At 42.5% G+C, this 18,261-nt stretch overlaps 1 protein-coding gene across 1 annotated transcript; it reads left to right on the top strand.

The window, feature by feature from the left end:
• Window positions 1-3,133: 3,133 nt before the first annotated feature.
• FYTTD1 (forty-two-three domain containing 1) lies at window positions 3,134-17,365 on the top strand. The gene is made up of 9 exons (XM_084212137.1): window positions 3,134-3,265; window positions 6,292-6,423; window positions 9,428-9,573; window positions 10,333-10,445; window positions 11,402-11,498; window positions 12,415-12,476; window positions 13,314-13,388; window positions 14,198-14,324; window positions 15,397-17,365. The coding sequence occupies exons 1-9, from the start codon at window positions 3,163-3,165 to the stop codon at window positions 15,490-15,492; spliced, it is 951 nt and encodes a 316-aa protein (XP_084068263.1). The 5' UTR covers window positions 3,134-3,162; the 3' UTR covers window positions 15,493-17,365.
• Window positions 17,366-18,261: the final 896 nt, after the last annotated feature.

Genomic DNA, 18,261 nt, shown 5'->3' on the forward strand with positions numbered 1-18,261 from the left:
GATAACTACATGCTGCATACATGAAAAAGAACCCCTTGACCTGACATTTTCTATGTGGTTTATTTTACCAGCACAGTACTTCCACAGCACATGGGCATCAGACTGTGCTGACTCCCACAGTAAACATATTGGAGGAAATCAAGTCATACAGGCTACTGCGATTGTTAGATGATCATGCCTGGTGAAATGGAGCATACAGATAAAACTAACAGATCTTTGTAGCTCTCAGTGCCACGTGGAAGCTTTGTCACTTGGCTGGATGCTGACACACTCCTGAGAGCCACAAAACAAACCTAGGGCTGATGTTTGCATGGTTGCCTTTGTGATCCCCAGCCATTCTGAACACAGAAAGAAAATACTCTTCAGGATCACAACTTGTGCCTGGTTTTCAGTTGTGCTGAGCAGCAGACAGCTGGCATCCTGTTTGTACGATAAACACAACTTGTGGATATGGTAAAATCTGGATTTTGTCTGATTTCCACTTGTCACAAGGACAGGTAGCATCTGCCACCTTTGCAGTTCATGTGTTTGTTTGGGGTAAACAGAGCATTTGTTTATTGGTGTCACACAGTGCCCAGATGGAGCTCGACCCTACAGCCTCATGGGAATCTGACTTAAAGCTCTTTCAAAAATTCATCTTTTGGCTCCCCTATTTTTAGTAGTTTGTGCTAATCTGGCAATAGCATATTTGCTTTAGAAACATAGCCTGATTGTAAGAACTTCCTACTCATCATCAATCACTTGTCATCCACTCTCACCTGGGGGAAAATGTTATCAAAAGTTTTGAAATCTGTGGGTCCAAAACTCCATGTCTGAACTTCTGCTGCCTGTGGAGAACACAGAGAAGAAAACAGGGTGGAACTGTCAGCCTCCAGCACTGTGGTCACGAGTTTCTCCTGCCTGAAGGGAAAATCGCTCACTAGCTGGAGGTGTCCTGTGACAGTAACTGAGCCATTCTCTTCTAGACAATAGGAAGCAGCAAGAGGAACATTCAGAAACACATTTTCGGCCTTATTTATAAAGAGATGGATAAAGAGTGTGTAAATGGAGAGAGCAAAGCCTTGTCAGCAGTCTGTAGTACAGGACACAACCGAGGACATAAAGCCTTAACTCTCTGCTCTGATTCTTGCCTTTCACAGTTACACTCCTGGAAAGATCTCACATTTTTAAGTCCTGCACAGTATTTCAGTGCAGGTAGCTCCCAGCACAGAGCTGTGACAGGGATAACAGGCACTGGAGGTCGTTGTGTGTCAGGTACTCGGAATATTGCCCTCAGCATAGAGTGTTTATTTTAGCAAATGCACATATGGAATATGTGGGCAATGAAAGAAATGTGGGAGTGTTCCTGCTGGAAGGAGGTGTGTGCAAGGTCGTGTATGGAAATAATTATCCCTGCCCAAGGGCATTTGTAACACAGTGCCTGCAGTGTCGGTATGGAGCTCCCCCTCTGGAGGCAAGCAGGCAGACCCTAAAACAAGCTGTCCCTTGGTCATGCCACCTTTGGGACAGCAGCCTAAAGAAAACTCGGGGAGGTGTGGACTGTAATGCCAGGTGACCGTTGTGAGCAGGAGAAATAGATGTGGGTTTTCCTTTCAGCATTTACTGCCTCGCTTCTGCAGGAAGTTCATCCTCTGGGATCACCCTGTCAGTCCATCTGCTCCTTCCTTTTCTGTCTCTGGAACTCAGTGACCAATTTCAACCAACCATGAGCAGGATGTAGAGATTCCAGAGATAATTACTATCCCTTAATTGTAATAGAGTGTCAAATGAAGAAAGTGCTGTTGTGTAAAAAAGGCTTTTTACATGTAACTCATTTAGCAGCAGCCAGCTGCCCACTAGGCACATGTGTACAGCTGACCCACCAATACCACAGCTCCAAGGAATGCAAATATACAGGGAGCAGGGAAAGGCTCTGCTAGAGTCCTTGTTAAAAAAACAATTTCTCTTCTGAATTTCTCAATCACATGATTCTGACCAAAAACTAGCAAAGATAACAACTCTGAAAAGAACCCAAAGAGAACAAACTATGGACACACTGTTCTGGGTTCAAGTAGTAATTTTAAGCTTTATGTGGTATTTTGAAATAAGAACTTAGTTTGAACTCTGCTGTTTGACATTTGAAAACATAATCGTGCTCAAAACCACCCTGCATTGGTTTTGTTGTTCACAGAACAGATTATTCTCTCCATTGCATGGGGGTCACAGGCAAAGGCATCTCATAGTCAACTTCTCAGCTGGACACCCTTCCCTGCCCTGCAACATAGAATGGTTGGATTGGAAGGGACATTTAGAGGGCATGTGGTCTGACCCTTCCTACCATGAGCAGGGACATTTTCAACCACATCAGGCTGCTCAGAGCCCCATCCAACCTGACCTTGAGTGTTTCCAGAGGTAGGGCATCCACCACCTCCCTGGGCAACCTGCACCACTGTTCTACCACTCTCATTGTAAAAAAAATTCTTCTTTATATCCAGTCTAAATCGACCCTCTTTCGGGTTAAAGCCATCACCCCTTGTCCTATTGCAACAAACCCTGCAGAAAAATCTGTTCTCATCTTTCCTAGAGGCCCCTTCAAGTACTGAAAGCCCATTATGAGATCTCCCGGAGCCTTCTCTTCTGAAAACCCCCAAATCTTTCAGCCTGTCTTCGTAGAGAGGTACTCCATGCTTCCAGCCACCTCCGTGACCCCCCTCAGCTCCCAGCAGGTTTGCAGCCAGCCCAGGACACCGTGTCCTGCGGCACAACTGCGCTGTCCCCAGCCGCTGCACCCTGCCGGCAGCTCCGCTTCCCGGTGCCCCCCGCCACTCCCGGGAGTGCCACTCGCTCCTCCCAAGGGCACTGGCCCTGCAGAAGCCGCTTCTGGAAGCGGCCGCCAGCACCCAGCGGGACCCGCGCCGCCGGTATCGCCCCCCGGCCACTGCCCCCCGGCCATCGCCCCTCGCCATCGCCCCCCGGTATCGTCCCACGGCCATCGCCCCCCGGCGCCATCGCCCCCCGCCATCGCCCCCCGGCCGCTGTACCTGCTCCTCCCGGCCGCCAGGAGGCGCGGTGCCAGAGGGGCGCTGCGCTGCTCCCCAGCGCGGGGGGCTGTGCCCTGGGCTGGGCGGAGCTGCTGCGCATGCGTGGGCCCGATTGGGGCGGTCCGGTCTGAGGGAGGCGGCCATGAACGCGTTCGGGGCTGCGGCACCGGTCCCGGGCTCCTCGGCCGCGGCGGGGTCCCGGCACGGCGGCGGCGAGAGCGTGGAGAAGATCGACATGTCGCTGGGTGAGGAGCGGTGCCGGGGCGGCCGCTGTAGGCGACAGGGCGGGGGGCTCGGGCTGAACCAAGTGCCGGGGACGGGGAGGGGCGGAACGAACCAACGGAGCTGTGCCGGGCACCGGCGCGGGCGGAACCAACGAGAGCGGGGGGGTGGGGAGGGGAAAGGACGGGACCCTCCCACAGCGACAACGCAGGAGGGGCGAGGGTGTCGCCGGGGGCTGGGCACGGGGGCGAATTCCGGGCGTGCCGCCGGGAGCAGCGGGGATCCGGGGTCGCGATCCTTGGCAGGGAAGAGCCGGGACCCCTTTGTGTCGCTTGGTGGTGTGAGCAGGCCGCAAAGCGGGGCACTGCCTGCTTTTGGCCCGGTGAGGCCCTCAGTACTCGGGCCTTAGGCTGGGCGGCCTCGGGGAGCGTCCCAGGGCCTCGCCTGGCGCTCGCAACTACAGGGATGAGTGAGGTTTGATGGTCTCTCAGCTGGCCTGGCCTTTTTATTCTTCTCAGGTTTGGAAGTCGGCAGTGGCAAGTCTCCCGTGTAACCTCTTTGCAGTATAAGACCGGCCACGCCGAGCATGACGTCACCTCTACAGCGTAGTTTGCTGTGACAATCTGTCCCGTTGTCCCCTGCCCTCCTATTGCGGGGTGTGTGTGTTAGGAAGTTGACCAGACTCGTTACAGACCTGCAGAGCTGTGTCTCTCCAGCGTGTCCGAGAAACTGACATCTACACTGTATATACTTCCGTGAGGTATCTCAGAGAAGTTGTGTTCTGGTACTCTGTACTGAGACCCCTTAACAGTCAGGGGCAGTTTGGTGTGTTCGAGGGCTGCATCTTCCAGTTTACTTTTATTAGGAAAAAAAAATTGTAATTGGTTTTGTACACTCTCAATACTGCTTTGTGATACTACCAGAGCATGACAGATTGGTGCTATCAGGAGACTTTCTTCAAAAAACATATTTACAGTGTGACCTGAAATTATTAACGGTGGACTTAATCTCTTTGTGGGCCACCATAAAATAAGAGGATATGTACAATTCTTCCCTCTGTAAATAATTCAGTGGAGTTCTTTGGGCAGTGGAGATAACTTGTGAAATAATGTTTAGAGTTTCTCTGAATATAGACTAGTGCTACAGCATTCATAGAAAACTAAATCTGTTTTTACCCATTGCACACAATCTTTGTTTTCAGGGTTGCTAATAGAGTTATTGATTCTGGCTTGTTGTATTTTCATGTATTCTAATGTTTCCTGGCTGAGTTAACCTTTCAGTCAGTCATTGCTACGTGTCCTGGCCATTAGCTAGTAGCAGACTGCAAAGGACTGTTGCAGTGTCATGAGGATGTTGTTTTTAAAGTGGTGTTGTGAAATGGGTGCTTCTTTGGGTGTGTGAGAATGTTGTCACCCCAGCTGCTGTCCCCAAGTGAAAGCTCTGTGTCAGATACAGCCAAAGAGAAGATGCAGTCCCACATCTAGTGTGATATCAAAGAAACTGACATGACCCTAATCTAGGAAGTCTTAAGATTGAGATCATGATGTTGAGTAAATTCTCATATAGTGATAAAGATTAAACCTGTTTTGGTTGTGTTATGTGCAGCTGAGCTTCCAGTTTAATACTGCTCCCAGATAACTCTGCTGTTCTAGCTGTAATTGTGGTCTCTAATCTCATTCAAGATAGGACACTGCTTCAGTGTGGCTCCTCTAACAAATGCCTGAATTCCCAAATGTCCTTCATTTACCCAAATAAGAGAATAGCTGAAACTGAAGTATTTTTGTTTAAAAAGTTGTAACCTTGTGTACAGAAACTTGAAAAAAATTGATTTAAGATGAAGCAGATGAACTGTGAAGCATGAATCCATGTTTGAAGTGGCTTTGATTTTATTTGTGTATAAAATGATCATTTGGAATCCTTGTTCCAGGGACCCCTTTGGTCAAGAAGATTGTGTAGATATCAATCCCTAAGTGACCTGTATCAGTATTCTTGTTAGATTTTTGCAGCAAAGTGAATTGATGCTCTCTTAGCTTTCTTTTGACAGGATGCAAACCATTGGATAATAGTGTTGGGATTTTTGTTGTTTATGTTTTTTACACTGTTTTCTCTGTTCTACCCCTTGTGAGTCCATTTGAACTCAGCCACAAACACAGTAATCCCATTTCCATCTTTCCTTGACTGACAAAAGACTGTCCAGCTATGTGGGGAGGCTCCCTATTGAAACATGACATTTTTTATCAGTTGTGCTCTCATGATAAAGATGCAGTAAACATAGTTTGACAGTTTCCTTTAAGGTGTTCTTGTAAACAAGCTGGCAGTCAGATAAAAGCTGCCACACCTCTTGCTTTACTCTTCTCTCCTGAGCTGGCTACCAGGTCAGTGAAAGCAGTCAAGCTGGTGTAGCATAATGTGTGTGCACTGGACAGACCTGCTGTTTGCTTTTCATCAGCTTGTTTCTTACACATATTTTTGAACTGGTTAATAACTTGTCTGGGATTGTTTCCCTGGACAGTAGATAAGGTGATTGCTTTGGATTGTAGATTCCTGGGGAGAGATGTCTTGCTTGCCTTCTTCCCCCATCATTTCAGTCCTGGTGAACATCTGAAGATAACTGATGGCTTGAGTTGTGTCTGTGTGATCTTTTTTAAGTAGCTTAGGATGAAAGAACTAAGGCTGGAATTGACATTTTATCCGTTTTCTGCAAAGTCTGGGCATGAGATTGGAATTCATTTTAGTACAAAAACTAATGAAGTTATTCAAATGAAAATTTAGTGCTGGGCTGAATGCCATGGTCTTACATGTGTCTCACATTTTCTGGAGGTATGCAACTGCTTCCCTTCTGCTGGGGCATTGTATTATAAAGTAAATTCTGTAAGACCTAACAGGGACTGAATGTTTATAGTGCTAATGTTTCTGGAACCTTAACTTGTATGTGCTGACTTTGCAGGGTTGACTGGTCTGACTCCTGTGATTCCAGGCTGTTTGGGGGTTTTATTCAGTATGTCAAATTTTATGCACTATGTCAATTTTTCTTTTTTTCTTTTTGTAGATGAAATAATCAAGCTGAACAAGAAAGAAGAAAGAAAGCAATATTCTCCCAAAATAAAAAGAGGGCTTCAGCAAAATCGAGCTCAACAGTTCAGTTCACAAGGCTCCAAGTGGGGAATGCAACAGCAGAAAGGTGTGTATGCCTAACAGAACACAGATTCCACATTATCTTTGTTGAGCTAAAAGTATAAGGAAATGTGTGGATTGACATGGTCAGTTCACTTGTCTTTCAAATAATGTCTTTTGATTGTAATTCAGGGATATTTTAAATCTATTTATACTTGGTTTTGTTTCTGATTCAGTGTGAGAAAGTAATAGAAATGTTTGGCCACCAGGGAGCTTAGATGCTTGAAGGACTGTCTTTCACTCAAAAAAGAATTGGCTTGCTTTCTGATTCTTCAAATTAATTTTAATTTTGGAAATTGTGATGATACCTTGCCCCTTCTCAGAGAAGGACAGAGCAAGTGCTTATGCCAAAGTCTTTGTACTGGGAGATGTGGAGGCCTTGCCAGATCTCAGAGCTTTGTGCAAAAGAAAAGCATATTCATATTTGCTGGGTAGAATTCTCTTTACAGGGCTCCCCAAATTATCTGTTACCATAGACTGTGATGCTGGCTCAGGAATATTTAAATGGATAGGCCAACTCACACTGTGCACTTTGTTGTAAGAGCTTGAGATGCAAAGAAAGTACTGTGTCAGCCTTCTTAAGCCAGTGTTCTTACAGTGGAGTACAAAAAGGAGAAGCCAGTGTTTTAACAGTGGAATACAAAAAAAGGGAAAAAGTCATATAGGCAGAAAGTGAGGAGAGGAAAAGTGCACAATAACAGCTTTGCTGTAGGTTCCCCTGAGTAATTCATGGGTTTTTTGATAAATAGGAGAAGTTTGAAAATTTTTCCCAGGCTTTAGTTCAGTACATGGAGAGCTCCTGCTTGAAGTGCAGACTGGTTTTGCTTGCAATTGGTTTTGAAAAGTATCTATTTAGTACAGGATGATCAAAATGTGGAAGAATACTGTCTGATAAGAAAGCTTACCACCATGAGCTAATTAGGTGTTTAGGTTAATAACATGCAATTTCTTGTTTAGTAGCATTCCTTTAAAACAAAGGCAGATCTGTCTGGTGTACTCACAATGATCCCTGTATTATCTTTGTCTTGCTTAGTGTTTGTTGTAGCAGCAGCTCCTCCTTTGTGTCTTGGACACAAATGTCTTTAGGGATCAGTGGAATGTTGTGTTACTCAGAGCTCAGAGGAGTTTTGGTTTCTGTGCAGGCCCACAATTACTTGTACATCTCTAATAAATTGGTGACAGGGCTGGAAAAAAAATTACATCTCTAAGCCCAGGTGTGAGGGTATTTGTGTGGGTGAAGAGTAAGTGAATTTAAGTTGTAGATTATCAAACATGTAGGCTCTGTTTATAACTGCAGTTGTCAAATCCAATTGTTTATCATCAAAAGACAACAAAAGAAACAAGTATTGGGATTTAGAATTTTAGGAGAAGCTTGTTCTGTAAACTTGAAACTCTAAATACTGCTGTCTTAGGCAGTTACTTTTCTCTACTGGAACCTTACCAGCTTCTCTGCCGGTGTTCTAGGAAAAAGCAAAGAATTTCTGTGCAAAATTGCCAGATTCAGGACATCTTGAAACATTGTGAATAGTTTCAACTGCTCCCTCCTATGTAGCTTGCCACATTTTCTCCCAGTGCAAACAAATCTCTTTTATTGTTTTTGAGCAGAAGGTGTCATTAAATAGTTCTTGTGAGCATTCTAGTTATTAGTAGCTTAGCTGTAGGTTTATTGCTACTGTGTTGCTATTGAAGTTACTCTGATAAGTAGCAGAGCCTCTGTGGGCATCTGCAGAAACCACAAATGGATCGACAGTGTTCAGTTCCTTGTGATTTTAGACGTGGCTGCCAAACTTTCTGGAGAGAAGCGAGGAACTTGAGCTGGGATTCTATTCAGCTTTTGGGGTAAAAAGCAGAGAGATGAGCATTGTTCATTTAAATAAAAGTTGTCCTTAGTGATACACAGAATGCAACTGCACAAAGCCCTGTGCAGCCTGAGCTGGCTCTGAGCTTTTCATTTATTTGAGCAGAGGTTGGTTTATAGAGCTCTTTCAGCCTAAGCAGCCCTGTTTCTCAGCTTTTCTCTTGGAAAAGAAGAGCATTTGCTAACCAGCCACGAAGTGTGTGTACACAGCACTTCTCCATGGCAAATTGATCTGAGCTGGATTCTGACCAGTGGCTTACCTCATGTCATGGCTCATGTCTCGTGAGAAAGCACAGATTTATTATCAATGCTGTTAAGTCAGATATGTTAAAACTAAATGTGTCTGTTGCTGGAGAGCTGACTCCTCAGTCTGAAATTTGTTTTTAAGTCTGAGGTTCAAGAGGCAAGGGTGCTTGGGAATATGATTGAAACATGGCCTATATTCACAATATGAAGCTAAATGACTCCAGACTGGGTTCATCAAACCCTGGTAACTGGAGATACTACAGACCTCAGACTTACAAGCCTTTTATATTCAAAAACTGCTTTCAGTCCTCAGTTTGGCAGTACTGCCATGCAGACTTCTAATTGAAAACACTTCAAATGTGATATAATTCATGTGCTGTTTAATGTGCTTTTGTGGTACAATTGCTATGTTCTTTCCTTCTAAGTCATGTCTTGGGAACCACTGATTTAAATAAATAATCTTTGAAGCTGTTTTGGTTATTTTTCCTTTTAAATTAAACTAGTAATTTGAAGTTTGCTGAATGGGTAGGAAGCTGAGGGACTCTGGTTTGGTTTTGTTGTTCAGTACTTGATGAAATTCCATTTCGGAGAATTTTGGTGTTCTTCTGTGCTAGAAGACTGTTAAGTTCTCCCTGCAGACCTGTCAAATAAGAAATTTTCAGCAGAAATTAATGCAATTAACTACAGTAAAACTGTGCTCTGTATGAGAAGCTGATCATTGCTGTGCTGGGGCTTGGGCCAGACCTGCCAAACAAATGAGTGACCAAATTGTCTTCAAGTATAGTGGTGGCCTCTGCTCTAAGGCTTGAAGTGTGCAGCCAAATAACTTATGCTGCCTGCAAGGCATCTTAAAGCACGAATCTTTTCCCTTCAGGGAGAATTGTTGAACTTTCTGTGCTCATTGCAGGTTACGGTAAGAATCGTTTGGGGCGCAGAAAGAAGATAGCAGGGAAGAAGCGTTCTTATGGAGTCATAACTGGCCTGGCAGCCAAGAAAGCTGTGGGTTCACACAAAGGAATCAGTCCTCTGAACAGACAGCCACTGAGTGAGAAGGTAATTAATTAATGCAACCCTGATGATTCGTGTCAGAACAGGTTAAAAAAATGAAACATGAGTGCTTCAGAACAGTGCTACTGAAATATAAAATGGAAACAAATGGTGAAAGCTTTTATCAAATTGGGAATGTGTTGGCTAAGTTCTTGTTTGTTTTGAGTGGGCTGGATAATGACTAGGTGTGAAAATAGTTTCTAACACTTAATTGGGTTGCTAGTCATGAGAGTTGAAGTACAGAAGTATTTCTGTATGAGTGTGAAGGGAGTTACTGTATTTTTACAAGGAAAATTGGTTTTCATACTGACCAATAATTCAGCCAACCTGCAGGTGCTAAGCATGTGCTGTTACAAAAATGCAAGTTTTTGCAGAATAGTAAACTCCATCAATAGACTCCCTTCTCTGCACTTCTCCAGTGCATTGTTGCCTGCTTCATCTCATTCAGTATTGTAGAATGGGGATTACCTTTGGATTTCTGACAAAGACTAATTTTAAGACACGTGCAGCATGGATTTTTGTCAGTTTAAGGAGACATGGTAGCGAAAAAATAGCTGCTAAGGTATGTTGCTTTTTGTTTTCTCCTGAGGATGTGGAAAATATAGAATTCATGAAATTGTAGAAGGTGTTTTCAAATTACACTAGATTGTGAAAGGTAGGCAAAGCCGAGTGTATTCTAATCACAGTTTGTAAATGGGAACTGAAATAAAAATGTTGGTGTGCGTACAGCATACATTATGCTGAATATGTTTATTGTTTTTTAAGAATGCACAGCGGAATTACCCGGTCTTGAAAAGGAAAACAAACCTGCAGAGACAATCTGAAATGCAGAGAAAACAAGCTCCTGCCCTCAGGAGGCCTGCCCTGCTAAACAGGAGGTAAATTACCAAGCCTGCTTTCTGAACACTACTTGGCAACTTCCCATAGTGAATCTCGTTTGACAGGACTGAAGCTGAGAGAATACAGTAGGTACTGGAGTAGCAATATGGTCAAGACCATCTTGTGTGTGAAGTTGTACAAATCTGGAAGCCAAGAATGTGCCAAACATGATCTCCATACAAAGCCAGATGTTTGTCATAATGCAGACCCCTCAGGAAGTACCTCTGTTTTTGAACACCTGGTATTCTGCCTTCAGTTAAATCACAGGCAGCCTATATTCGAGCAACCTGATCTTGTGGAAGGTGCTCCTGCCCATGATGGGAGGTTGAATCTAGGGGTTCTTTAAGGTTCCTTCCAGCCCAAACTATTCTGTGTTTCATGATTCTGTATGGAAATGGCCGCTGTGGATTTTGATAGCTCAGAAGTGTTAGCCATGGTTTAGTGAACTTTCTAAATGTCTTTGTGGAAGCTGGTGCCATCTGCAGCTTCAGGAAAGCCATTGCATGTTTTATTTTTGCTGGAATTAACATGTGTTATAAACTAACTGAAGTGGTCTCCATGATAGAAGGTTTCACTCTAGGACAATATTGTGAAAACTGTAAACAAACTTTCTTTATACATAATGATTTTAATTTTTTTTTTTTAATCTAACCAACAATGTTTAAGTGCTGGAGGATACTGAGCAAAGTGAAAAGCAGAATTAATCACCATATTGTCCTGTGATCTATGCACATTTGGCTTCTATGTACCAGCAGTGATTTCTCCATTTATGAGTAATGTGTTTCATTCCTAGTGAATGAGGAGCTTATCCCAGCTGAAGCATTCAGCCTCGAAGAGGCAGCACGAAATATGTCCTTATGGATGTTTTGGGCACTTTTCTGACTTCCATAGTAGTGTCTATAAGGTATTCCCTGTGGAACCTCTTATAACTATATTTTTTTAATAAATATTACAGGAATAACATGCCATCTACATTTGTCAGGATTGGAAACAAACTAAATCAGCAGAAAGATACTCGTCAAGCAACTTTCCTGTTTAGAAGGGGCCTGAAGGTAAATACAAATTTTGAAAAGAACAAGGCAGCTGGGCCATATGTTCTAAGCTAACCTGTAACACTGATATTATTGAATCAACTTCAAATATCAGATCTGAGTAGAAACTTCAGGTGCACAGGGAAATAGCCACAGGTTCTTCTAGGGAAGTGCACTGGTTCTCTTTAGTTATTGTGATCCATTGAGTCTTGCTTCACATTCCAGTGTAACAGAGCAATTCTGAGGGGCATAGAACTTGTCAGTGTTTGAGGGTAGTTGCAAGGTGTTAATTTTTCCTTTCAAAAGTTAATGTTAGAAAGCTCTGTCCAGCTTTTAGAAGTTGCCTTCAGGTGAATAATAGAGCAGAAACACATTTCAGAATCTGATTATGGTTTGGTTTGCTTTTTTTAGTTATTTTGGGGCTATTTATTTAAATTATTTTAGTTACTTAAGGATTTTTTTAGTTATTTTTAGTAGGATGGAGAGGTTAAAGTGTGCACAGTGAATGAAAAGTGGTGGGTTTGGTTTTTATTTGTGCCCTCATTGTACATCTGTCATCACTGTGACTGTAATTAACTGTTATCTTCCTTCCAGATGGTTTGCAAAATTGCAGGCAGGATCAGGAACTAGACAGACTTTTCTTGCTAGTGTAGTAACATTTTGATCTATCTTAGGCTGACATAGTCCTCCAAAATGTTGCCATTGCTGAAATGGCAGTTTTGTTCAAATAATTTTGTGTTCTTAAAGTAATTTCTTTTCAAGGTCTTATGAAATTAATAGGACTCTTATCTTTGAAGTCCCTCTGAAAGTACAACCCTGTTTGTGCAGTGTGTACAAACAGCTTTAAACTTCTGGTTTTGAACTTCTAAATTTCCAGCTGCTAGAGTAGGATTTGAAACAGTATTCAAATCTGATGTCTGTACTGATGTGTTTTCAGGTGCAGGCCCAAGTGCAGTCAACAGATGATCTTGATAATCAGACAGTAAAGAGAACTCGTCAGTAAGTATCTAATTTGGAAATCTTCAGCTTTGTAGCACGTAAGGTTCTCACTTTAGCTCAGACTTCCCGGATATGATAATAGAAGGGGGTGGATTTTTTTCCCCTCTAGACACATCAACTAGAGTGACAGTGGTCCTCCCCCTATTCTCAGTTATTTCCTAAATTATCTTCTAATTTAACCAGGAGGAGTTGGTTTGCATAAGACATTTGCAGGAATGAGGGGGAAGATGGTAAGAGGATCAGGCTAATCTCTAGTACTCATGAATACTGCATAAACTAGAAGAAAAAATTCAAATGTCAGTGTTATCCTGAGCTCTTGTTGTAATTTTCCTTTTATTTAATATGCATATCAGCCTGTGAAGCAGTTTAGAAATGAAAAAGGCAGAGCCCAGTGAGGCCACTTGGCTCTTCCCCCATATACTCTTCCCATATTATTCTGTGCTTGCTGGGCTCTTTGCAGGGTGTTTCTTGGGAACACAGAAGTCTGAGGAAAGCAGCAGGTGCCACAGAGTGCAGTCTGTCACCTCTTGAATTTGCTGTGTGGGCCATTTTGGCCCCATCTGTGGCAAGGAAACGGAATGTTTTACAAAACTAAACTCTTGTTGTTCTGGTGTACCTCAACAGCCTGTGATTTAGTGTTCTCCTGAATAGGTGTAGGTAATGTAAAAGGTACAAGAATCAATAGCCAAGTGTCAATAGCATGGGATTTTGTACTAGCCAACATGCCAAAAGCTTGTACATTGTTTGCTGGCCAATATTTTTAACATACCTTTAAAGATACCCTGACTTAAATCTCTGCACAATTTTTGTAAGTGATTTTTTGTGTTTTCAAACTAGATGGCGAACTTCTACCACAAGTGGAGGGATCCTGACTGTGTCTATTGACAACCCAGGAGCAATCATAAGCCCAATGTGAGTTTTCAATTAAGCTCTTAAATGTTCTGAATATAAATTAAATTGCTGCTTTGAACCATTTAGTGCATTCCTTGCAGGTAGTGTTTCAGGTCACCTCAAAGTCATAGCTTCTTGTGAAGGCTTTTAAGCCTGGCCCCTTTCTGAGTGTTTCTGAGCAGTGTTTGAGTAATATCACAGCTGGATCTCACATGTCAGCTCCCATTTAGGAGCTTAATGTGGTGTATAGAGTGGAAGAGTAGTGGGCTGGTAGATTTTCACTTTGTCCCTTCCAAATCAGGCCATGTCACAGCTGTTTTCCACCTCTTGAGTGGAAATGAATGAGCACCTACTTGATGAGTAATGGTAACAGTTACTCCCTGATTCATAAAAATACTGCTGGACTTGTGCTTAAAGAGAGCATTGCTGTATTTGTGTTTGGGAAGTTGATGGCACTGTTGTTTATAGGTAGTATATTTTAAAAATGTCTTGATTAGCATTTCCTTGGTAGGGTTTTATCAGTAAGGAAGACTGTACAATTTTTATTTTTGTATTTATGGGATTAATTAACCACAAATTACATGTTTGTCAATAGAATTGCAGATAAAAAATAAGATGGTTTCCTGCTGGGACTTTTTCTGTCTGATAACAATGACAAATGGTCCCTTTTTTAGTTCTGCCTGACTTACCTTCTTGAATTTGTGCCCTCCAGCTTTTCAGCCAGCCTGGTCAAATGGTTTGATTAAAAATTCATACCTCTATCCAGCATTAAGCCTTTCTCGCATAAAACACATGTTCATCGTGTCCTTTGTAACATTCTTCTTTCACAGTTCCCAGAAATTACGATTAACTCGTAGTCCTGTGCCACCGTTTCTGATGAAGAGGGACCAATCTGAGGAGAAGAAGATTCCAAAAGGGGTTCCATTGCAGTTTGATATAAATAGTGTTGGAAAACAGGTAAGTGCAATTTTTCTCTCATAACTGTGGAAGTAGTTTCAAGACCAATAAAAGCCAGTGAGGCACTTTGCTCCTAGACTCCCAAGTGACAGAAAGAGAGAACTAGTGACTACTTCTTGTTTCCACTTCCAGTCTTTCTGCCAACTTGCTGTGTAACTTCAAGCAAGTCGCTAAACTCACTGTTCCTGTTCTTCTAGTTCATGCCTTGCATGCCCACATGATTTAAATGGGATTTAAAATGTTGAATATTTCTAAAAGGCTTCTGGTGTTCCTGCTGTGCTTGCATCAGCAACTGTGAATAATTCAGGGATGAGCTGCTTTCAGCTGTGTGACCTGCCTGGAACCCTGGCAGCCAAATTTATAAGGCAACTTTTGCTGTCCATCTAGGAAAAAAATCCTAAATGTGAGCATGTAAGAGCTTGAAAGATGAGCACAAATATCATGAAGACAGGTGATTTAGTGCAGCAATCCTAATGCTGTCATTGAAGGAATTCTTACAGTGTGACAGAGTTAGATGCTGTTCTTGTAATCAGCTCCTTAGTGCCCGCTGTAGAAATCTGCATGGAGTCAAGGCATTAATATGCATTTGTTCCATCCAGGAATAAGAACTATGTCGCAAAGTCTGCTACTTTAGTGTAAAATTGATTGAACTTCTGGATTAGACTCCTTCTTGCTGGTTTAGCTGGTTGGACTGGAAAGCTACCTGCATTAAAATGGTGAAAATATTGCATTTGTTGAAATTGCAGAGAATCTATGTGTGGAAATGTGTACTGGAAGTTCCATTTCTCAGTCTGTTTGTCCTCAGTTTAACTTAGAATATTTTGAGTAGGCCTTGAGTATTGACATTACATACCATGTAATGTCATGTTCTTAATGAACTCTGAAAATGCAAGCTCTGATGTGTAGTCCAATCTGATTTTCAAATGGTGTGGGAAGTAACAAAATATCCAAGTGAGACAACTAAGGAGTCAAGTGATGATACAGACTGAAGAAAAAACTGTTCTCTCTCCATTACTTTGATTAAATTAACCCAACACCTTTAAAGTTTTGGTTAAATTACTTTATTTTTCAGACAGGGATGACATTGAACGAGCGATTTGGGATCCTGAAGGAGCAGAGGACAGCACTGTCTCAGAACAAAGGAAGCCGTTTTGTAACAGTCGGCTAACCTGGCAGATGGACTTGGGCACTGAGCCCACCTACCTAAGCCCCTGAAATAGAAGTGGGCAGAAGAATACAGCATATGTCACTAGAATTCTCCAGACATCTTGCTAAGATGGTGGCAGAGCTATCTCTCTTTATTACTTTTACTTGGAATGGTAAAAGACTTAATGCCCTGAGGGAGAAAAAGTGGAGAGAAACTGATCCGACGTAGTGGCACCATCACCTGGTTGGAAAAGATTCTGTTGCCCAGCTGAGTTCTTTGACCCCTCTGTTATGGTAAAGATTGTTTAAGTGTTTAATTACAAACCCCATTTTAGGGTTTTTTAGGGACTGCCTTTGAGCTCTCTTTCAGAGACCAGTTTAGCACAGAGCCTCAGTCCATGGATACTTTGGTAGCAATGTAGCGGCATTTTCATGGGAGCATTGGTTCTGTACTTCTTTGTGCTTTTAAAGTTCCATTTTTTTTCCTTTCTTGAAAACTGTTTTGCATCCTCACATTCACAAATAAAGCTGTTAGCTGAAGACCCAAAATTTGTAACTGGGATGGAGACTATTCTACTCTTATCCTTGAAAGTGGTCCAGATCATATACCATATTGGAGGAATACTGCCGAGGCAGTGTGAGAGTCCTTTGTATTCCAAATAGCTCAACTTCATCATCCTCCTCTGTAAATTGAGTTTATCCGTCTCCTTTTCTTCTTAAACTTCTGCTTTTTATTTCTTTTTGAAAGGTTTTTCACAAACTTAATGCAATAACTTCGTGTTTTTGAATCATTTGATAGGAAAAACTATAGCCTTCCTTCACAAGGAAGTCAGCGGTATGGTAGAGTTTCTTGCCCTCCCAGATACAGGATTCTCATCCTGCATACCTTGCCCCAGAGTGTTTACTCTAACTCTTAAAAATAGCTGGAGGCAAGCAATCTTGTGGCACTTGTTTGTTTATACCAAAGAGAGGTAAGATGTGAAGCTGATCCAAAGTGGTCAGACATCTGGAAATGGTCTGAAACTGAGGAACGTTTCTGGAGCAAAGCCCTCACTTCGCCAGCACATGTAATGCATTAGGCAGGAGCATGTAGCCACCTGCTTTAAGCATAACTTTGAGCATCAGAATCTGCAGGACAGTAACAACTGGGGCATCCTCAACCTGTATTTATATAATCCCTAAAACTGAGGCACCTCTTCAGAATTGCTTCCAGACCAGGCGTTGATGATCTTGGCACTGCTTTTTGTTGAGGAGGGTTAGGAACAGTCAGGTACAAGAGGGGCTCGCTTGCTGCATCCAGGAATGTTTATGGTGTTTGAAGCAGGTTTAACTCCTTTTCACATTCTTGAAGAATTTATATTTGACAGAGTTGGTTTCCTTGCATTTTTATCTCAAATTCCAAGTTAACTAGCATATACTGGCAACTTCAACCTTGAAGAGCACTTGACAGCAGAAGGGCTTTTTTTGGTATAATTTTGAAGTCAGAGTGCACTCTGATGCTAAATAGGACTTAAACCCTTATTTTTAATGTTGAAAAATATACCTTAGCAGAGGCAAACTAAATGTAATGGTGTTAAGGTTTCTTTCTCAATTACTAGTAGGAATTTCTTTTTTTAATAAATGTCCCACTGTTAGAATTTGGGTAGGTAAAGAATAGTCAGTCATCCTGTTTCAGTGTTTACGTTTTTCATGTGCCAGGATGCAACAAAAAAATTCTTTTGCATCAGCCTAGATGCAAAACATTGATGCAGTGCATCAAAAGTGCTAGTTTGTATTTAATGAGAAGATGCTTATACGCTGTACCTTTTGGTATTTTTTGGAGAAGTTATTACATTTGATCTATTCTGAAGCTGTTAAGTTTTTTTTTTTTTTTTAATAAAAAGTTACAGGTTTTATATTGTCTTGTTCCTGTTATAACCACCTGGGCAATATACTGGTTATGTGAATTTTCTGATAGCCTGTAAGGGGTTCTTATTGATCAAATTCTTATTAAATGTTCTGAAGAACACAGCAGAAAGCAACCTAACTTAAAAGAGGGTTCACACTCCTTGCCCACCTTAATACTCTGACAAGGGAGCACTTCTTGGAGTGGCCCTGTAGAGGCTCACTTCCATTTGAATGTGTCAGCTACTAATTAATGTTTCTGTAGCACTTCCTAATTCAGTGATTCGGTGTGGTGACAGTACCAGATGTGTCAGCAGCAAGCAGCGATTGCTGCTGTGACATGTCTTGATAGCGAGAATCGCTGTCATCAACACCTTGCGCTGCACGAACAGCCCGAGCAGCTCCGTGGCTGAGTGGGTGTGCTGTGCCAGCAGGAGGCACAAAGCCCTGGAAATGCTGCTATTAATTGTCAGTGCAGGACAAATACTGCCTGTAAATATATTTGATAAGGTGTTAAATATTGTGATTGTCTTGCTACTTGATTATTGATAGCCCTTGTTCTTCATTATCAGCTCACGTGTGTTGGCTGCAGCATCAGGTGGGTTCAGTAGCAGCAGCAGAGCAAAATGGCATTTATTAAGATGTAGCAAAGGTTGTGGCCTTCTAATGTAGTCAATCCTTAAGTTAAAAGACGTGAAGCAGTTGTTACATTTCCCACTTAGCGGAGATCTGTGCGCTCTGCCCTTGTTTTGCTGCTGGAACGGACCCGACACCCAGCAGCTGTGAGCGATGCTCACCCAGAAACCATCCTGTGACATCCCACGTTGGCGGGAAAACTATAATTTTTAACAGTTCCAGCAGGTGTCCAGGCGTGTCCGGGGCGGCGATCCCCTGGCACGCCGGCTGA

Source organism: Fringilla coelebs (genome assembly GCF_963513975.1).
Source record: "Fringilla coelebs genome assembly, chromosome: 10".
Lineage (NCBI taxonomy): Eukaryota > Metazoa > Chordata > Aves > Passeriformes > Fringillidae > Fringilla > Fringilla coelebs.

Bases quoted from the DNA above. Each gene is read 5' to 3' on its own strand.
- FYTTD1 (XM_084212137.1), top strand. From the start codon at position 3,163: ATGAACGCGTTCGGGGCTGCGGCACCGGTCCCGGGCTCCTCGGCCGCG. The intron at 6,424-9,427 runs GTGTGTATGCCT...TGCTCATTGCAG, and splicing joins GGGAATGCAACAGCAGAAAG to GTTACGGTAAGAATCGTTTG. The intron at 12,477-13,313 runs GTAAGTATCTAA...TTTTCAAACTAG, and splicing joins ACAGTAAAGAGAACTCGTCA to ATGGCGAACTTCTACCACAA.